The sequence below is a fragment of the Rhinoraja longicauda genome, chromosome 8, assembly GCF_053455715.1.
Source record: "Rhinoraja longicauda isolate Sanriku21f chromosome 8, sRhiLon1.1, whole genome shotgun sequence".
Lineage (NCBI taxonomy): Eukaryota > Metazoa > Chordata > Chondrichthyes > Rajiformes > Arhynchobatidae > Rhinoraja > Rhinoraja longicauda.
In genome coordinates, this window is record NC_135960.1 from 37,117,057 (window position 1) to 37,133,017 (window position 15,961).

General features: G+C 43.6%; 1 protein-coding gene across 3 annotated transcripts in view; it reads left to right on the forward strand.

Annotated features, from left to right (window-relative positions):
• Positions 1 to 15,961, forward strand: part of LOC144595861 (partitioning defective 3 homolog B-like) — a 916,989-nt gene that overhangs the window by 431,071 nt on the left and 469,957 nt on the right. For all 3 annotated transcript variants that reach the window (XM_078403665.1, XM_078403667.1, XM_078403666.1), the window contains one exon: positions 13,936 to 14,064. In XM_078403665.1, the coding sequence (XP_078259791.1) occupies positions 13,936 to 14,064 (129 nt within the window). The remainder of the gene's footprint in view (positions 1 to 13,935; positions 14,065 to 15,961) is intronic.

Here is a 15,961-nt window from a genome sequence, read left to right on the forward strand (position 1 = left end):
CCGTTCCCTCCGTAACTTCCTGGTCCACTTTCCCCTGCAACCGCACGAGATGCAACACCTGTCTCTTTACCTCCCCCCTCAACTCCATCCAAGGACCCATACAGTCTTTCCAGGTGAGACAGAGGTTCACCTGCACCTCCTCCAACCTCATCTATTGCATCCGCTGCTCCAGATGTCATCTTATTTACATCGGCGAAACCAAATGCAGGCTCGGCGATCGCTTCGCTCAACACCTGCGCTCAGTCCGCTTTAACCAATCTGATCTCCCGGTGGTTGAGCACTTCAACTCCCCCTCCCATTCCCAGTCTGACCTTTCTGTCATGGGCGTCCTCCAGTGCCATAGTGAGGCCCACCGGAAATTGGAGGAACAGCACCTCATATTTCGTCTGGGCAGCCTGCAGCCCAGTGGTATGAACATTGACTTCTCCAACTTTAGATAGTTCCTCTGTCCCTCTCCTCCCCTCCCCCTTCCCAGATCTCCCTCTATCTTCCTGTCTCCACCTATATCCTTCCTTTGTCCCGCCCCCTTGACATCAGTCTGAAGAAGGGTCTCGACCCGAAACGTCGCCCATTCCTTCTCTCCTGAGATGCTGCCTGACCTGCTGAGTTACATTTTGTGAATAAATACCTTCGATTTGTACCAGCATCTGCAGTTATTTTCTTATAGCACCCGTAGGCAGGATTGAATTCAGGTCTTCGGTGCTGTAAGGCAGCAACTCTACTGTTGCGCCACTGTGATGCCCTTTTTAGAATCCAATATTCATACTGTTAAGTTGCAAGCTACCCAAGCGGAACATGACGTGCTGTTCCTCCAGATTGCATCCGGCCTCACTCTGGCAATGAGAAGGGGAATAAAAATAATTTGTAACTGGGAGATTCAACGGCCTTGGTTAAAGTGCAAGGTTTCAGCAAAACAGTTACCTAGCTTACGCTTGGTCTCACTGATGTAAAGGAGGCCACATTGGGAGCATCAAATGTTTGAAGAAGTGCATGTGAATCTCTGTCTCATTGAGAAGGGTTGCTGGGGTCCCTGGATGGAGGTGAAGGAGGAGGTATAGGGAGAGGTTTTATATCTTCTGTGCTTGCAGGGAAAAGTACCTGGGGAAGGGTTGGTTTAGGTAGGATGGGATGTGGGAATCAAGCAGTTGCAGAGGGTTTTGTCACTGGAAAATGGAAAGAGGAAGGAATGGGAATATGTGACTGATGATGGGATCACATTGAAGGTGGAGTTTATGGAGACTGACAAACAGGAATTCAATGTTTATTTGTAAGGGTTTCACCAATGGCAAAGAAGAGCTTCACACATTTTCAGACAGTGGTGGTTGTCTGCATTAACTCACTTTTGTCTCTTGGAGTAACTCCGCAAGCCGACAGTCCCCCTACCATTGAAATAACACAATTGTCTCTTCCTCCTACCTGCCAACCAATGTCTCCACCTTTATCCTCTTCGTAATACATTTTCTCTGACAGTTAAAATGCTTCAAAATCCTCATTATGAACAAGTTAAAGGGAGCTGTAACAGATATAGCTATTAACCTTTCACGGTTCAGTATGTAATTATAACCGTCTAGTTGTTTTGGTTTCCCTATACCCTGGTTGCAGCCATTTCTTCTGTCCTTTCTACCTCACTAGCTTCTCTGAAACCTTTAAACTACTTAAAAGGAATTACATTTTTAAAAAAAGAAATTCATTTTGCTACCAGATAATTGAGTGATAAGCAGGCTCCATTTTTTTCTTGAATGGCACGCTATTCTTTGTGTGTCGGGGCTAGCGGAAACACTGAATTGTGGTTTGAATGCACGGAGTGACTCCGTGTGACTCCTGTTTGGTCAACCGCTTAGTCACCTAATATCTCCTGTTTTGGCACTTTTACTTTTTGCCTGATCGTTACTGTGCGGAATCATGGGGCATATTTTGCTGCCTTAAACATGTTATGTAGTGCACATTGCTGTTCGAGCAAACTAGTCTTTGGAGTTGTCGCTCAGAGAAGGACATTATTCTATTCTACCTGCTTCAGAAGGCCAATGTGCCTTATGGGAGATCGTGATCAAGAGAAGGACTGTAGAATGCAATTTTATTTGTATAAGATATTCCTCGACAAAAATAAACCATGCGAAACTACGCACATGGCTTGGGATTTAAGGAATACGTACTGCTCATTATGCCAGTCATTCGTCTGGAAGACTTGAGGTAATAAGTCCCCGAGAGTGTGTCATATAGTGCTAGAGGCAACCCTTCCAGGCATACTTCTATGGTCAGGCATGAATGGTGCTAAATAGAGGTAAAGTAAAGCTCACAAGACACAGGTAAAATACAACCTCTTTCATTGTTGGTGCAAAGGTGGGGCAATGATTGTTTTCCATTTGCTTTGTGCCTAAAATCCTTGTCCCATGTGATTATTTGATCAGGCTAATAATATACAGAATAGGACATATACTGAAAGGGAGATGATTTGTATCTTGTTTCAAATTAAGATTCACTTTACTCATTCCCACCAATTTCCCACAATTTTCCCCTCTCAGTGCTTCTATCTTTTCTCGTTCCACTACCTTACTTCCCCCCCCCCCTAAACTCACCATTTTGTTACTAATAACCCAAATCCTTCTGGATAGTATTCTGGACTTGTGTTCTTGAGAATCTATCGAAAGTGAGCACAACTGTTTTTTTGGAATTGACGCAACATAATTCCAATCACATACACAGTCAGTGTCTCAAATTATAAAGAATCTCAACACGGCAGGCCACTTTCTACATCATGTATAAACATAATCCAGCCGAGCTCCACACTATGTTGCCTTGGCTCAGAACATATTGAAAAGTTGGAATACAATGCAAATGCGGACTGTCATGTCCTGAGGAAATCAACTCTCTCCCACCACTGTCTGTGCCGCCTGCTGCACGTAGAGTGTAGAGTGTGTTGTGTGTACAAGTGAGCGTGCGTGACTGTATGAATGCGGGCGTGCATGTGTGAGTATGTACGTGTGTGATGGTAATATGAGTGTGCGTATGTGTATGAGTGTATGTGTATATGTGTGTGCATGTGCCAGTGTGAATTTGTGTGTCTATGAGTGTGGGCTTGTAAATTTGCACATGTGAGTGTACGTGCATGCATATATGTCTGTCCTGGAAATACACCGATCAGCCAAAACATTATGACCACATGGCTAATATGCTGTTGGTCCTCCATGTGCCGCCAAAACAGTGCCGACGCTCCGAGGCATGGACTCTACAACACCCCTGAAGGTGTCCTGTGGTATCTGGCACCAAAACATTAGCAGCAGATCCTTCAAGTCCTGTAAGTTGCGAGGTGGAGCCGCCGTGGATCAGATCCAGCACATCCCACAGTTGCTCAATCGAATTGAGATCTGGAGAATTTGGAGGCCAGGGCAACACCGTGAACACTTCATGTTCCTCAAACCATTCCCAAACAATGTGCGCAGTGTGGCAGGGTGCATTATCCTGCTGAAAGAGGCCACTACCATCAGGGAATACCATTGCCATGAAGGAGTGTACCTGCTCTGCAATGACGTTTAAGTAGGTGACACGTGTCAAATTGACGTCCACATGAATGGCCGTGTGAAGATGAGGAACGCATCTATCTTATTTGTTTGCTCTCTCTCTCTCTCTCTCTCTCTCTCTCTCTCTCTCTCTCTCTCTCTCTCTCTCTCTCTCTCTCTCTCTCTCTCTCTCTCTCTCTCTCTCTCTCTCTCTCTCTCTCTCTCTCTCTCTCTCTCTTTTTTTTTTTTTTTTTTTTACAGGCTACTGAGCTGGATGATCAGCCATGATCATATTGAATGGCGGTGCAGGCTCGAAGGGCCGAATGGCCTACTCCTGCACCTATTTTCTATGTTTCTAAGAGTTGGCATCACGCGTAAGTACACGGTGCCTTGTATGTCTGCGCCACAACACTGGTCAGGGGGCCCCGTGTCCCCCCCGGCAGGACCCCCCTGCCTGAGGGTCCCTTTGAGACTCTACAGATGGATTACATTGAACTTCCACGGTGTCAAAGTTATAAATATGTGTTGTCATTATTGATGTTTTTTGTAAATGGATTGAGGCTTATCCAACCTCGGATAATAAGGCCTCCACGGTGGTTAAAGTGTTACTTAAGGAAATCGTTCCTCGTTTGGGCATCCCTGCTCGCCTCAGTTCTGATAATGGTCCGCACTTCATTGCAGCGGTTAACCTCAGTGGTAGGTCTCTTTACCCCAATCCCAGTTGCGGATCCCAGTAATTTCATCCAGGGATACTACCTTCCACCTCCTGATAAGAACATTACCTTCAAGTACTCTTCAAGCCAGAGCTATCCAGCAACATGTATAAGAACCTCTGGGCCCGCCCGGGGGTACCCCAATTGCTGGAAGGGCATGGGACAGGGATGTGCGGTAGTGCGGGTTACAACCACTGTTAGATGCCTTACCACCAAAGACACATACCGATGTAGCCACCGTGACAATGCCGGGACGATTACTTGCCATAATTCCAGCCAGTGTGTTGATCTTGAGCGAGGGTGGCAGATGGTATGCGGGAAGGGAAACAAGACTCACCTGTCTATTGAGAAACACACCTTCCCTATCCTTCCCCGCTTCGGGCCAAGGGGAGACTCTCTAGAGCCCTATATGTACCCTATAATATGTTCTGTGGATAACAATTCACGGTTCACCTGTGACGATAATTGGAGCAGTGATGGAAAGACCTCTCCTGAGGATGGAGGGACACCGAGGGTAATTTATACCAAGTCCGGGTACTACTTCTTGGGACACGTGATAGGAACAAACTTCCTGGTAACAAAAGGAAAGGATACCCCGGCCGCAGTAGCCATAGGCATCCTCACCCCAAGAACTATACCCTGCCCAGTACAATGGAGTTTAAACTTTCCCGCCGGTGGACGCAGAACCAAATGGGGGGTCTCTAGGGAGTTCTGTACCAACTGGATGGAACCGGCCGCAATCGGAAGGAGCCGGGGCCAATCGGTTGGGTGGGGGATATTGAGTAACGTAACCTTCGGGGGGTCCGCAGGAGCTATGGCAGCCAATAACCGTAACTATCTTGTCTGTGGACTCACCTTCCTGGGGAATAAGACCGTAACGGCCATAAACGAGATAAAGGAAGGTCTATCGGACCTGTGACTGTTCTCAATGCAGAACCGGTATGCATTAGATTATTTGCTAGCCCGGGAAGGGGGCGTATGTGCCATCGTGCAGGGAAAATGTATTATGGGAGTTATGGACAGGAACGCGAACTCGACAGCCGGACCCAGGGTTTCCCAGCAGAACATTGCCCAGAGCATCACACTCCCTCCACCTGCTTGTTGTCTTCCCACAGTCGGTTTGGACCAGACGGGACAGCCTTCATTGCCCTCGCTCATCAATGAGCCTTGGGCACCCTGTCGCCGGTTTGTGGTTTGTCCATCCTTGGACCACTGTCGGTAGGTACTCACCACTGCTGACTGGGAGCACCCCACAAGCCTTGCCATTTCAGAGATGCTCTGACCCAGTCATCTGGCCATAACAATTTGGCCCTTGTCAAAGTCGCTCAGGTCTTTACTGCTGCCCATTTCCCCTGCATCCAACACATCAACTTCAAGAACTGACTGTTCACTTGCTGCATAATATATTCCACCCCTTGACAGGTGCCATTGTAACAAGATAATCAATGTTATTCACTTTGCCTGTCAGTGGTCATAATGTTTTGGCTGATCAGTGTATATATACTGCACGGAAAGACCGTTCAGCCCAACGCAGCCATGCCAACTAAAGTGGGTGCCTTGCTGAGTTAATCCCATTTACTGCATTTGCCCAGATCCCAGGATAGCATTTTCTAGAGGAATAACACTTTATATTCCGCTGGGAATACCTAAACCAACTGCATGAACATTGAATTCTCATTTCAGGTGATTGGCTCCCTTTCTGTCCTCTCTCACACACCCTCTTCTCCTTAGCCCCCTCAGCACTCTATCACCCAGTTTCCTCCCACCCACCCGCTCCCATCCACACCATCTGCCTATCGCCCTCCTCCCCATGGATCACTCCCCCAACATTTCCAGTTGGCCTTGTTTGCGTCTACTTTTCACCTCTGTTTGACCAGATTACACAAAATGCAACCCTTTGGTGAGTCCTTGTTCCCTCCCAACCTATGTAGCTACCTTTATCCTTCCCCTCCCCCACCTGATTGCTGTCTGTCAATGTGTAGGAAGGAACTGCAGATGCTGGTTTAAACCGAAGATAGACACAAAAAGCTGGAGTAACTCAGCGGGATTCCATAAGAAACGAAATTCGCAAAGGGAAACACTTTGTAGTTATAGCAGAGACTGAGACACTTGAGAGCAGGTTGAAAAAACAAAGGCAACGGAAGCTGTGGGAGCATGTGCGTGTGCGTTCGCGCGTTCATAACTGATCCGGCCCGCATGTAGTCGCATTTTACCCATTCCGACCCCTGACCTAAAATGAGTTTGGCACCCCTGCTCTCTACAGTACAAATAACCAAAGAAGGTGAGTTTCCTGCATTTTCAGTTGCCTCAGATTCTGTAACTCGACACCCAAAGTTATGATTTCTGGTTGTTACTTCTTTCTATTTTGAGACTTTTAAATAGTTTTGAAGGCCGTCATGTCCTTGGAATCTATTACACTAGAAAGTGAAAAGGTTTAACAGTTGAATTTTCTTAAGCATATAAAGTAATCATAACATATTTAAATGATGGTTTGAAGATTTCAAATTCTTAACTTTCTGAATGTCAATAAAGAAGGATAAGGAAGGAAAATGGCACCTACTCAGATTTTTCCTCTTTTCCCAATTGCAATGCTGATTTCCGCTCATTATGCTCTGAATATACATTCTGACATGACTACATTTCCTGAAAATGATAATTGCATAAGTTCCCGCTTGGGTACAGAACAGCATAACATTTGGCGTTATTTTTGTGAAATTCGGATGGAACAAACTTTAAATCTTACTCCATTTGAATTTTCCCATGTGTTTGCTGATACATTTATAGAAATAAACATTGAAATATTTTATTTTTGAGTGTTGAACTTCAAGTGTGTATATTTTTCATCTATCTCACATAGGTTATTCAATATGTTTAGACTACTTCTTCAAAAAAATTCCAATTCATTTTGAAGAGTTTAGAGATTCCACTTAAAATAGACTGGAATTCTCACTGCAGAATTACGTTAATAAAGAAATATTCTAGAATGATTGCAGAAGAAAAATCCCTCTTTTTTTCTCTTGCTCTTAAAGGAATCTTCATTATTAATTGGTATAATGATAATCTGGAAAGCCTAAGCTTAATCGCTGGTCTGTGCTGAATTAACTGTCACAACACAGGCAATGATATATGATATTGCACTTGCATAGGATATAGAACATGAATATAACCCTAATTCCCAATTGCTGTCTCAGAATCTTTTACTGGAAGTGTAGATGTGTAATGATGGAATTGCATATTTCTGGTACCTTTTTAAAACCTCAACATGGTTCAATTAACTTGTTGGCTATGAAATATTTTTCTAAGTAGTCATTATTGAGTGTAGAAAACATAGTCAATATACATATATTTATGTCCAAAAAATGATGATCCATCTAAAAAACACCTTGAACAATGCAGCACTCACTTTGCATTACATGAGCACGTCAAATTTGCTAAAGTTTCTGGTTTGTCGCTTGAATCCACTATGTTACTATTGCAAAGAAGGCAGGAGAATAGGGTTGAGAGGGAAAAATAAATCAGCCATGATTGAACGGCGGAGTAGACTCAAGGGGCTGAATGTCCTTATTCTGCGCCAATGTCTTAAACCTGATGATGCTATTGAGCTGGAAAGTCTACGAATGGTCTTCAATTTGGTGTGAGAATATCGACCAAAGTTTTGGAAATATTTGATTGCCGCTCCTGCTGCTTGTGAAATTGGTGCCGAGCCAAGTCTGGGACCGGAGGAGGCAGTGGAAAAGTGTTTTTTTAAAGTGATTAGGTTCACTTTACCTGATGATGTGCATTTGACATGTTTGGCTTTGATATTCGGGGCATGTATAATTGCAATGACAGAGTTTAGGACAACTTTACTGAGCAGGGAAATCAAGCTGATGTCAGTTCAGCTGTTGATAAAAGATAATTGCTTGTTTATATGATCACTCAGAAGCACTATTACCAAATTCCCAGAAGGGTAGAAAGCCACCAGTATCTGTGGTATTGCCCAAATTTTATGGAGCAAAAGTAAATAGCAAATAGTTTATTTTAGCTTTTATATGCCTGTAATTTCTATTATTCTGTTTTTGTCTTGCTTGATAAAATCTGTCTCAATTTCAAATAACTTGCTGAGAGATTAACAACACCTTGAATCTTCCTGCATTGCACATGATAACTCCAGCTCCTCCCTTTTTGTGGTCTGTGGATAAAGTATCTAAATTGTTTGCAACACCTTGCCATTTTCTTTCCTCTCTGAACTCAAGTGCGTTTGTTAAACAATCACAATCTTATACACTGCATTGCAAACAAAAAATAATGAAAGAGTCATGGAATATTATGATGAGCCACCTATTTGCTAACTTCAAGTAACCCCTGCACTCCCTCTCTGAGAAGCTAAAATTATAATTAGTTTGTTGTTAAATATTGACTATTGTGCTTTTGAATGGCTGCTATTTGGACATTAAAAAAATGGCAGAAAAATTGCGCTAGGAGAAGAGAAAGTAGGTGCTTATTTGCAGTGTAGCTGGAATGAAAAGTAATAATGAGCATTGCAGGAGATGAGCCAACAAGCCTAATGAATGCAAAAAACAGCTTAGTACTAATGTCAGAAAGCACTACCATGTAAAGATTAGATACAAGGCACTGCAGATGCTAGTTTACAAAAAGAGACACAAAGTATTGGAGTAACTCAGTGGGTCAGGCAGCACCCTTGGAGAACGTGGATAGGTGACGTTTTGAGTTAGGACCATTCTTCAGACTGATGTAGGTGATGTAGGGGGTGGGTAAAATTAGAAGAGAGGAGGGGCAGAGCAAAGTGTGGCAGGTATTAGTAGATGAACACAGGCGAGGGGGGAGGGTTGATATGCAGAGGGTTGGACAAAGGCCAGACATGAAACAAAAAGGTGTGGAGACCAAAGGAGTGAAGAGTTGCAAATTGTGAAGCCTGACGAAGGAATGTCGGGGGGGGGTGCATGCAGAGAGAAATAGGTGCCAGTCTAGGTGGGGCACAGGGGAGGGGAGAGGGATATGGAGGGGGAGGGGGTTAGAGGTTACCTAAAATTGGAGAATTCAATAGTTATACCATTGGGTTGTAAGCTACCCAAATGAAATACGAGGTGCTGTTCCCTCAGTTTGCATGTGGCCTTACTCTGGCAATAGAGGAGGCCCAGGACCGAAAGGCTCTCCCGGTTGCTAAGCATTTTGGCTCCCTATCCCATTCCCATGCTGACCTTACTTTCCTGGGCATCCTCCATTGCAAGAAAAGGATTGATGAAAAGGTCAAAATGTGGATTGAATTTGTCACCTCGATAAACTTGTCATCATCTTGTATCATCCAGAGTGGATTGACTGTGTTTATGACTGTCATCAATGTGTCAGCACTGGAAGTAAACTGCTCCATTTGTAACAGAGTTAAAGTTCAGTCTTTTAGAAAAGAGTGACATTCAATTTAATCCAGGCCATGATGGAAGCTTTAAGTGAGGCTCCATAGCGTTATATTTACTGCCCAAACAAGGCATCCTGGACCTGATGTAATAAAAACTGTATATACTGGTTTATACAAAAGATAGACACAAAATGCTGGAGTGACTCAGTTTGATTCAGGAAAAAATGGATAGGTGATGTCTCGGGTCAGGACCTTTCTTCAGGCATACAAGCATCTTATATTTTGCTTGGGCGGCTTACAACCCAGTTGTATGAATATTGATTTCTCTAACTTCAAATAAACCCTGCACTCCCTCTCTCTCTATCCCTCCCCCACCCAAGTCACACCAGGTTCCCATTCTCACCCAACAAACAACTAATAATGGTCTGTTTCCTTTATCATCATTACTTTTTTGCACATTTTTCATTCATTTGTTCTCCATCGCTTTACATCAGTATTTATACTGCTCATTTCCCTTTATAGACAATAGACAATAGGTGCAGGAGTAGGCCATTCGACCCTTTGAGCTAGCACCGCCATTCAATGTGATCATAGCTGATCATTCTCAATCAGTACCCCATTCCTGCCTTCTCCCCTTACCCCCTGACTCCGCTATCCTTAAGAGCTTTATCTAGCTCTCTCTTGAATGCATTCAGAGAATTGGCCTCCACTGCCCTCTGAGGCAGAGAATTCCACAGATTCACAACTCTCTGACAGAAAAAGTTTTTCCTCATCTCCGTTCTAAATGGCCTACCCCTTATTCTTATACTGTGGCCACTGGTTCTGGACCCCCCCAACATTGGGAACACGTTTCCTGCCTCTAACGTGTCCAACCCCTTAATAATCTTATGTGTTTCTCAGTCTGACGAAGGGTCTCGACCCAAATTATCACCCATTCCTTCTCTCCAGAGTTGCTGCCAGTCCTGCTGAGATAATATACCGAACAAACATTATGATGTAGAGCTCATGTATTTAGAAGTAACATATTTGCATAACTGAGAATCAGTTAAAGGACAGAAAATAGAGAGTTTGAATGACTGGGTTATTTTTCTATTTGCAGACAATTATTACTTGGGTGCCATAGGGATCAGACCTGAACCCTCAGCCACTCATAATGCATGATGATAAGTCTGTGTAACATGTTCAATTTTACTGTAAACCCTCGTTGTAACGGTCCATGGGAGGGAGAGGGGGAATGCTGTCTATTATTGCCGATTGTTCAGTAAGGATGGTAACTGAGTAAGGAGGGTAACTATTAACCAGTTTAACTGAAGGCTGGGAGGGAAGAAGCGCAATGCCGGGCGAAGGGGTGGGGGGGGGGGGAATTTAAATCGGGGAATTCGTAGGCCGGGGAACCGTAGAGCCCCCCGTTCCCACACGCCAGTACTCAGGCCGTTTCCATGCTGCTCTCTCTCTCTCTGCACCCACACCCGGAAGCGCATCATGTGGCATCAGCTCATTGAGTAACCTGGTGGAAGGGGGGGCAGCGCAACGGGAGCCTCGCACTATTATTAGGTTACCAAGGGATGTGTTGCCATGGCGACACAGGTGCAGTGGCATGCACTGCACCCCCGGAACTTGCTTTGTTGCAGCCGCTGCAAACCCATGCCCAATGCAATGCGTTTCAAGACTGTTTTGCCGCTTGCTGTCTCCCCACCGCTGCCTATCCTCTACCTAATGCTGCGCTGTGCGTCGCCCGTCAACTGCCATCAAGGACGGATGCATCGGTCCACTATAACCAAACTTTGTTATAAGGAGGTCCATAATAACCAGGATAGACGGTATCATAAGAAGCTGGAGCAACGTGATTTGAGAGGAGACACTAAGGAATCTGAAAGGGGAAAAAAATAAGTTACACTAGTGGATAAGAAGGTGAATGAAAGAGTATAAGATTGGAAATTGTAAGGTTATGCACGTTGATAGGAAGAATAAGATATCAAAGTATTTCTTAAATATTGAGAAATTTAGAGATGATGCATGCTGACATGCTTGTAATTAGCAGGTGCTGCAAACAGTTGTGTATGCAAATAGATGCAGCCGTTATTTTTGGGGAACTAGAATACAGAAGAAAGTCTTATTGAAATCCGGCTGATTTTAGAAGAGACCTGATTTAGAGAACTGTGTGCAGTTTTGATCTCTGTAATTAAAGGAAGATATACTTGCTCTGGAGTTAGTGCAGTGAAAGTTCAGACCCACCTCACTCTGGAAGTCAGTGGTAAAGAATGTCCTAAACCCACTGAAGTTGATATAAACAAAATGTGATTTCATTGAGACACCAGAGTACACACGAAAACAGGAGCAGAAGTTGGCCACCAGGCTCCTCCAGCCTACCTTGCCATTCAACATGATCACGGATGATCTACGCTGACCTCAAGCTCTTCTGTGCCATTTCACCATTACTCTCAATTTTGCAAATATTTATTTATCTCCACCTTAAATATATTTAATGATCTGTCCTCTACCACCCCCAAGATGTAGAATTCATGAGAATCACCACCCCCTGAGAATAAATGTCTATGCATCTCAGTTTTAACTGACTGGCCCCTTATTTTATAGCCAAGCGCCTCCTTGTTTGTGACTCTCCCACTCGAGAATATCTTCATGAGATTATCTGTTAACCCTCTTAAAATCTTACATGGTTGAATAAGTTCACCCTTCATTCTTCTAAATTCCAAGCAATCCAGACCTAAACTGTCTAGCCTCACGATAGGATAACACTCTCATCCCAGGAATTAGCCTGGTGAATCTCCTTTGAACTGCCTCCAATGCTACTATATCTTTTTTTTAGGGGACCCAAACCTTCCAGGCATGGCCTCATCCATTTCCTGTACAATTGTAACAAAACCTTCCTAATCTTTGCAATAAAGCTAACATGCCATTCCTCTTCTTAGCTATTGGTTGGCCTTGCTTGTTAACTTTTTGTGATCGATCTCTCTCATCTTAACTCATCTGCAGTCTCTCCCCAGTTATACAATAATCCACCTTTTGATTCCTATTACTGAAGCGCATGACCTCACATTTCCTGACATTAAACTTCCCTGTATTATATAAGATTTGGAGAAAGCTGCTAGGAGTATGCTTCCTCTAGCTGGGGCATCAGGAACAAGGGAGCATTTTCTCAGAATAAGTGATTGATCATTGTGAACTAGCAAGGTATCCCAAGCTTTATCAAACAAAATCCGACACAACTGTATAAAGACATATTTGGATGGATGATTTTGTTCCAGGGGATAGATTTTGACGAGTTTCATAAAGAAGGGAAATAGGAGAGAAGTGAAAATTGGGATGGTATTGCTATTCTTATTCATAGATGAAGTTTATAATGGAGGAACAACTAAATTAAAAGTCAGGACCAATGAAACATGCATCTCAATGTCTTAGGGCCAGAGCTGATTTTCAGGTTAGTGAGGGGCAAGACTACAGACTTAAAACTGAGGTATAGTTTAGCTACAAGCCAATAGAGATCAGCATCACAGGGTTAATGGGTGACTAGTAGCCTTTTGAGACATGGTTACAGATATGTGGATAATGCAAATTTGTAAAAAGCTAAATGAGGGATATTGGCTGGAAGTGCACTGGAATAATCAAATCTATCGATAACAAGGGCACGAACAAGGGCACTGATAAGAGTTTCGGCAGTAGATGGAGGTTTCAGTAAAGGTGGAGTTGGGCAAAATTATGCAGGTAAAAATAGGTTACTACAGAGATCTGCATCTCATTTCAGGATCATATGTGGCTTGGTGATGGCAAATAGTCTGATTCAATTTCAGATACTTAATGAGATAAGGGTGAAATTGCAGACGAGGGAACAGAATGAACAGAGTTAATGGGCACCGAAGACAATGTTTTGTTGATGCAAATTATTTCTGTTTTCTTTTAAGTAGTTTAATTGAGTAGCTCAATTTTTGAAAATAACAGTGATGGGTATAGTGAGCCTGGCTATTTAGGCTATCACTTTTCTATAGAAATCTGTGATTCTCCCTACTCCTGTAATAGAATTTAATTTAATTGTGACTAGAATCCTTCCCTATTACCTTCCTCGCTTTCAAAGAAAAAGAAGTTGCTCCTGTAGTTCTGTAGCCTGCATAATAATAGTTAATGTATTAAAAAGCTCACCCTGGTTCCTATGTTGATAACTACACTTCAGAAATGAAGTCATTGGTTGGAGACCACCTTGGGAACTCCTGAAGTCATGGAGAGTGAAAGAGAAATGCTACTTTTTATTCAGTTCATTTCATTTTTGCTCAAAAGGCAAAGCTGCATTAGCTTCACTTACAATTTTTCTGTAATTATCGCTGCAATTGTAAGTGAAGATCTGATTTTTCAACAGGTGAATGGTATTGATATCATGGGGAAAACTCAGGAGGAACTGGTTGGAATGCTGCGCAGCACTAAACATGGAGAGACTGTTTCACTTGTGGTTGCACGCCAAGAAGATGTCTTCATACCCCGAGAATTGGTAATGTATATTTACTTATTATTTTAAGGAGTGCGTCCATTGAGGGTTAGTGGAAATCTACAGCTCTCTTCTCCCAAAAGATGTTTAAATTTTAAAAAGATTTTAAAAGATCTGTTTGTGCAGCCGTAGTCTATTCCTTCTGGTGCCTGAAGTCCAAAACAAAGGTATATAACCTTAACGTTAGGGTGAGGCCATTCAGGGGTGATGCCAAAAAGCATTTTTCACATAAAGGTCAGTGGAAATCTGGAACTCATTTCCCAAACAGGCTGCTGAGTTCGGCTGATGAACTTTTTTTGTGAGGCAAAGATATGAATGGCACAGAGATAAGGTGGGTAAGATGCAGACCAACAATGATATAATTGAACAGACTGGAAGAGGTTATTTTCTTGAGGATGAATGTGTTGTGATCACTCTGTGATAGATGTGCCTGTATGATAATGTGTTTTAAAGTAATGTGGGATATTTCGCAGCAATGTGTGACTGGAAAGTTCAGGTAGCATCATAATGTGACAAGGACCGCAGTCTAGTGTCCTTCCGCTGCTGGACATGGGGACCAGGGTGTGGTGGAGATGCCCCTCAAAATAAGGGAAGGGATTCCATGCCAGTGGGCCACATGAGTGGCAAGGGTGGGGGTAAATTTGTGTAACTTGTGTAAACAGTATTGAATGCACACCGATCAACCAAAACATTATGACCACTGACAGGCGAAGTGAATAACATTGACTATCTTGTTACAATGGCACCTGTCAAGGGGTGGGATATATCAGGCAGCAAGTGAACAGTCAGTTCTTGAAGTTGATGTGTTAGATGCAGGAGAAATGGGCAGAGGTAAAGGCCAAATTGTTATGGCCAGACGACTGGGTCAGAGCATCTCTGAAACGGCAAGGCTTGTGAGGTGCTCCCAGTCAGCAGTGGTGAGTACCTACCGATAGTGGTCCGAGGACGGACAAATCACAAACAGGTGACAGGGTGTTGGGCATCCAAGGCTCATTGATGAGCGAGGGCAACGAAGGCTATCCTGTCTGGTCCGAACCGACAGAAGGTCTACTGTGGCACGTCACAGAAAATTTTAATGGTGGTCATGGGTGGAACGTGTCAAAATAAGCAGTGCATCGCACCCTGATGCATATGGGGCTGCACACGGTGGACCCACACCTTACTAGGCAGGTGGTCATAATGTTTTGGCTGATCAGTGTATGTCTACCCTCCGAGAATGTTGGATGGAGTCTTGTAGGGATCATGTATTGGATATATTTATTTCTCGAATAAAGTATAGAAACATAGAAACAGAAAATAGGTGCTGGAGGAGGCCATTTGGCCCTTCGAGCCAGCACCACCATTCATTGTGATCGTGGCTGATCAACTACAATCAGTAGCCTGTGCCTGCCATCTCCCCATATTCCTTGATTCCACTTGCCCCTAGAGCTCTACCTAACTCTCTTTTAAATTCATCCAGTGAATTGGCTTCCACTGCCTTCTGTGGCAGAGAATTTCACAAATTCACAACACAAAGTTTCCTCTCACCTCAGTTTCAAATGGCCTCCCCTTTATTCTTAGACTGTGTCCCCTGGTTCTGGACTCCCCCAACATTGGGAACATTTTTCCTGCATCTAGTTTGTCTAGTCATTTTATAATTTTGTACGTCTCTATAAGATCCCCTCTCATCCTTCTAAACTCCAGTGAAAACAAGCCTAGTCTTTCCAATCTTTCCTCATATGACAGTCCCTCCATCCCAGGGATTAACCTTGTGAACCTTCGCTGCACTGGCTCAATAGCAAGGACGTCCTTCCGCAAATTAGGAGACCAAAACTGCAGACAATACTCCAGATGTGGTCTCACCAGGGCCCTATACAACTGCAGAAGGATCTCTTTACTCCTGTACTCAAATCATCTCGTT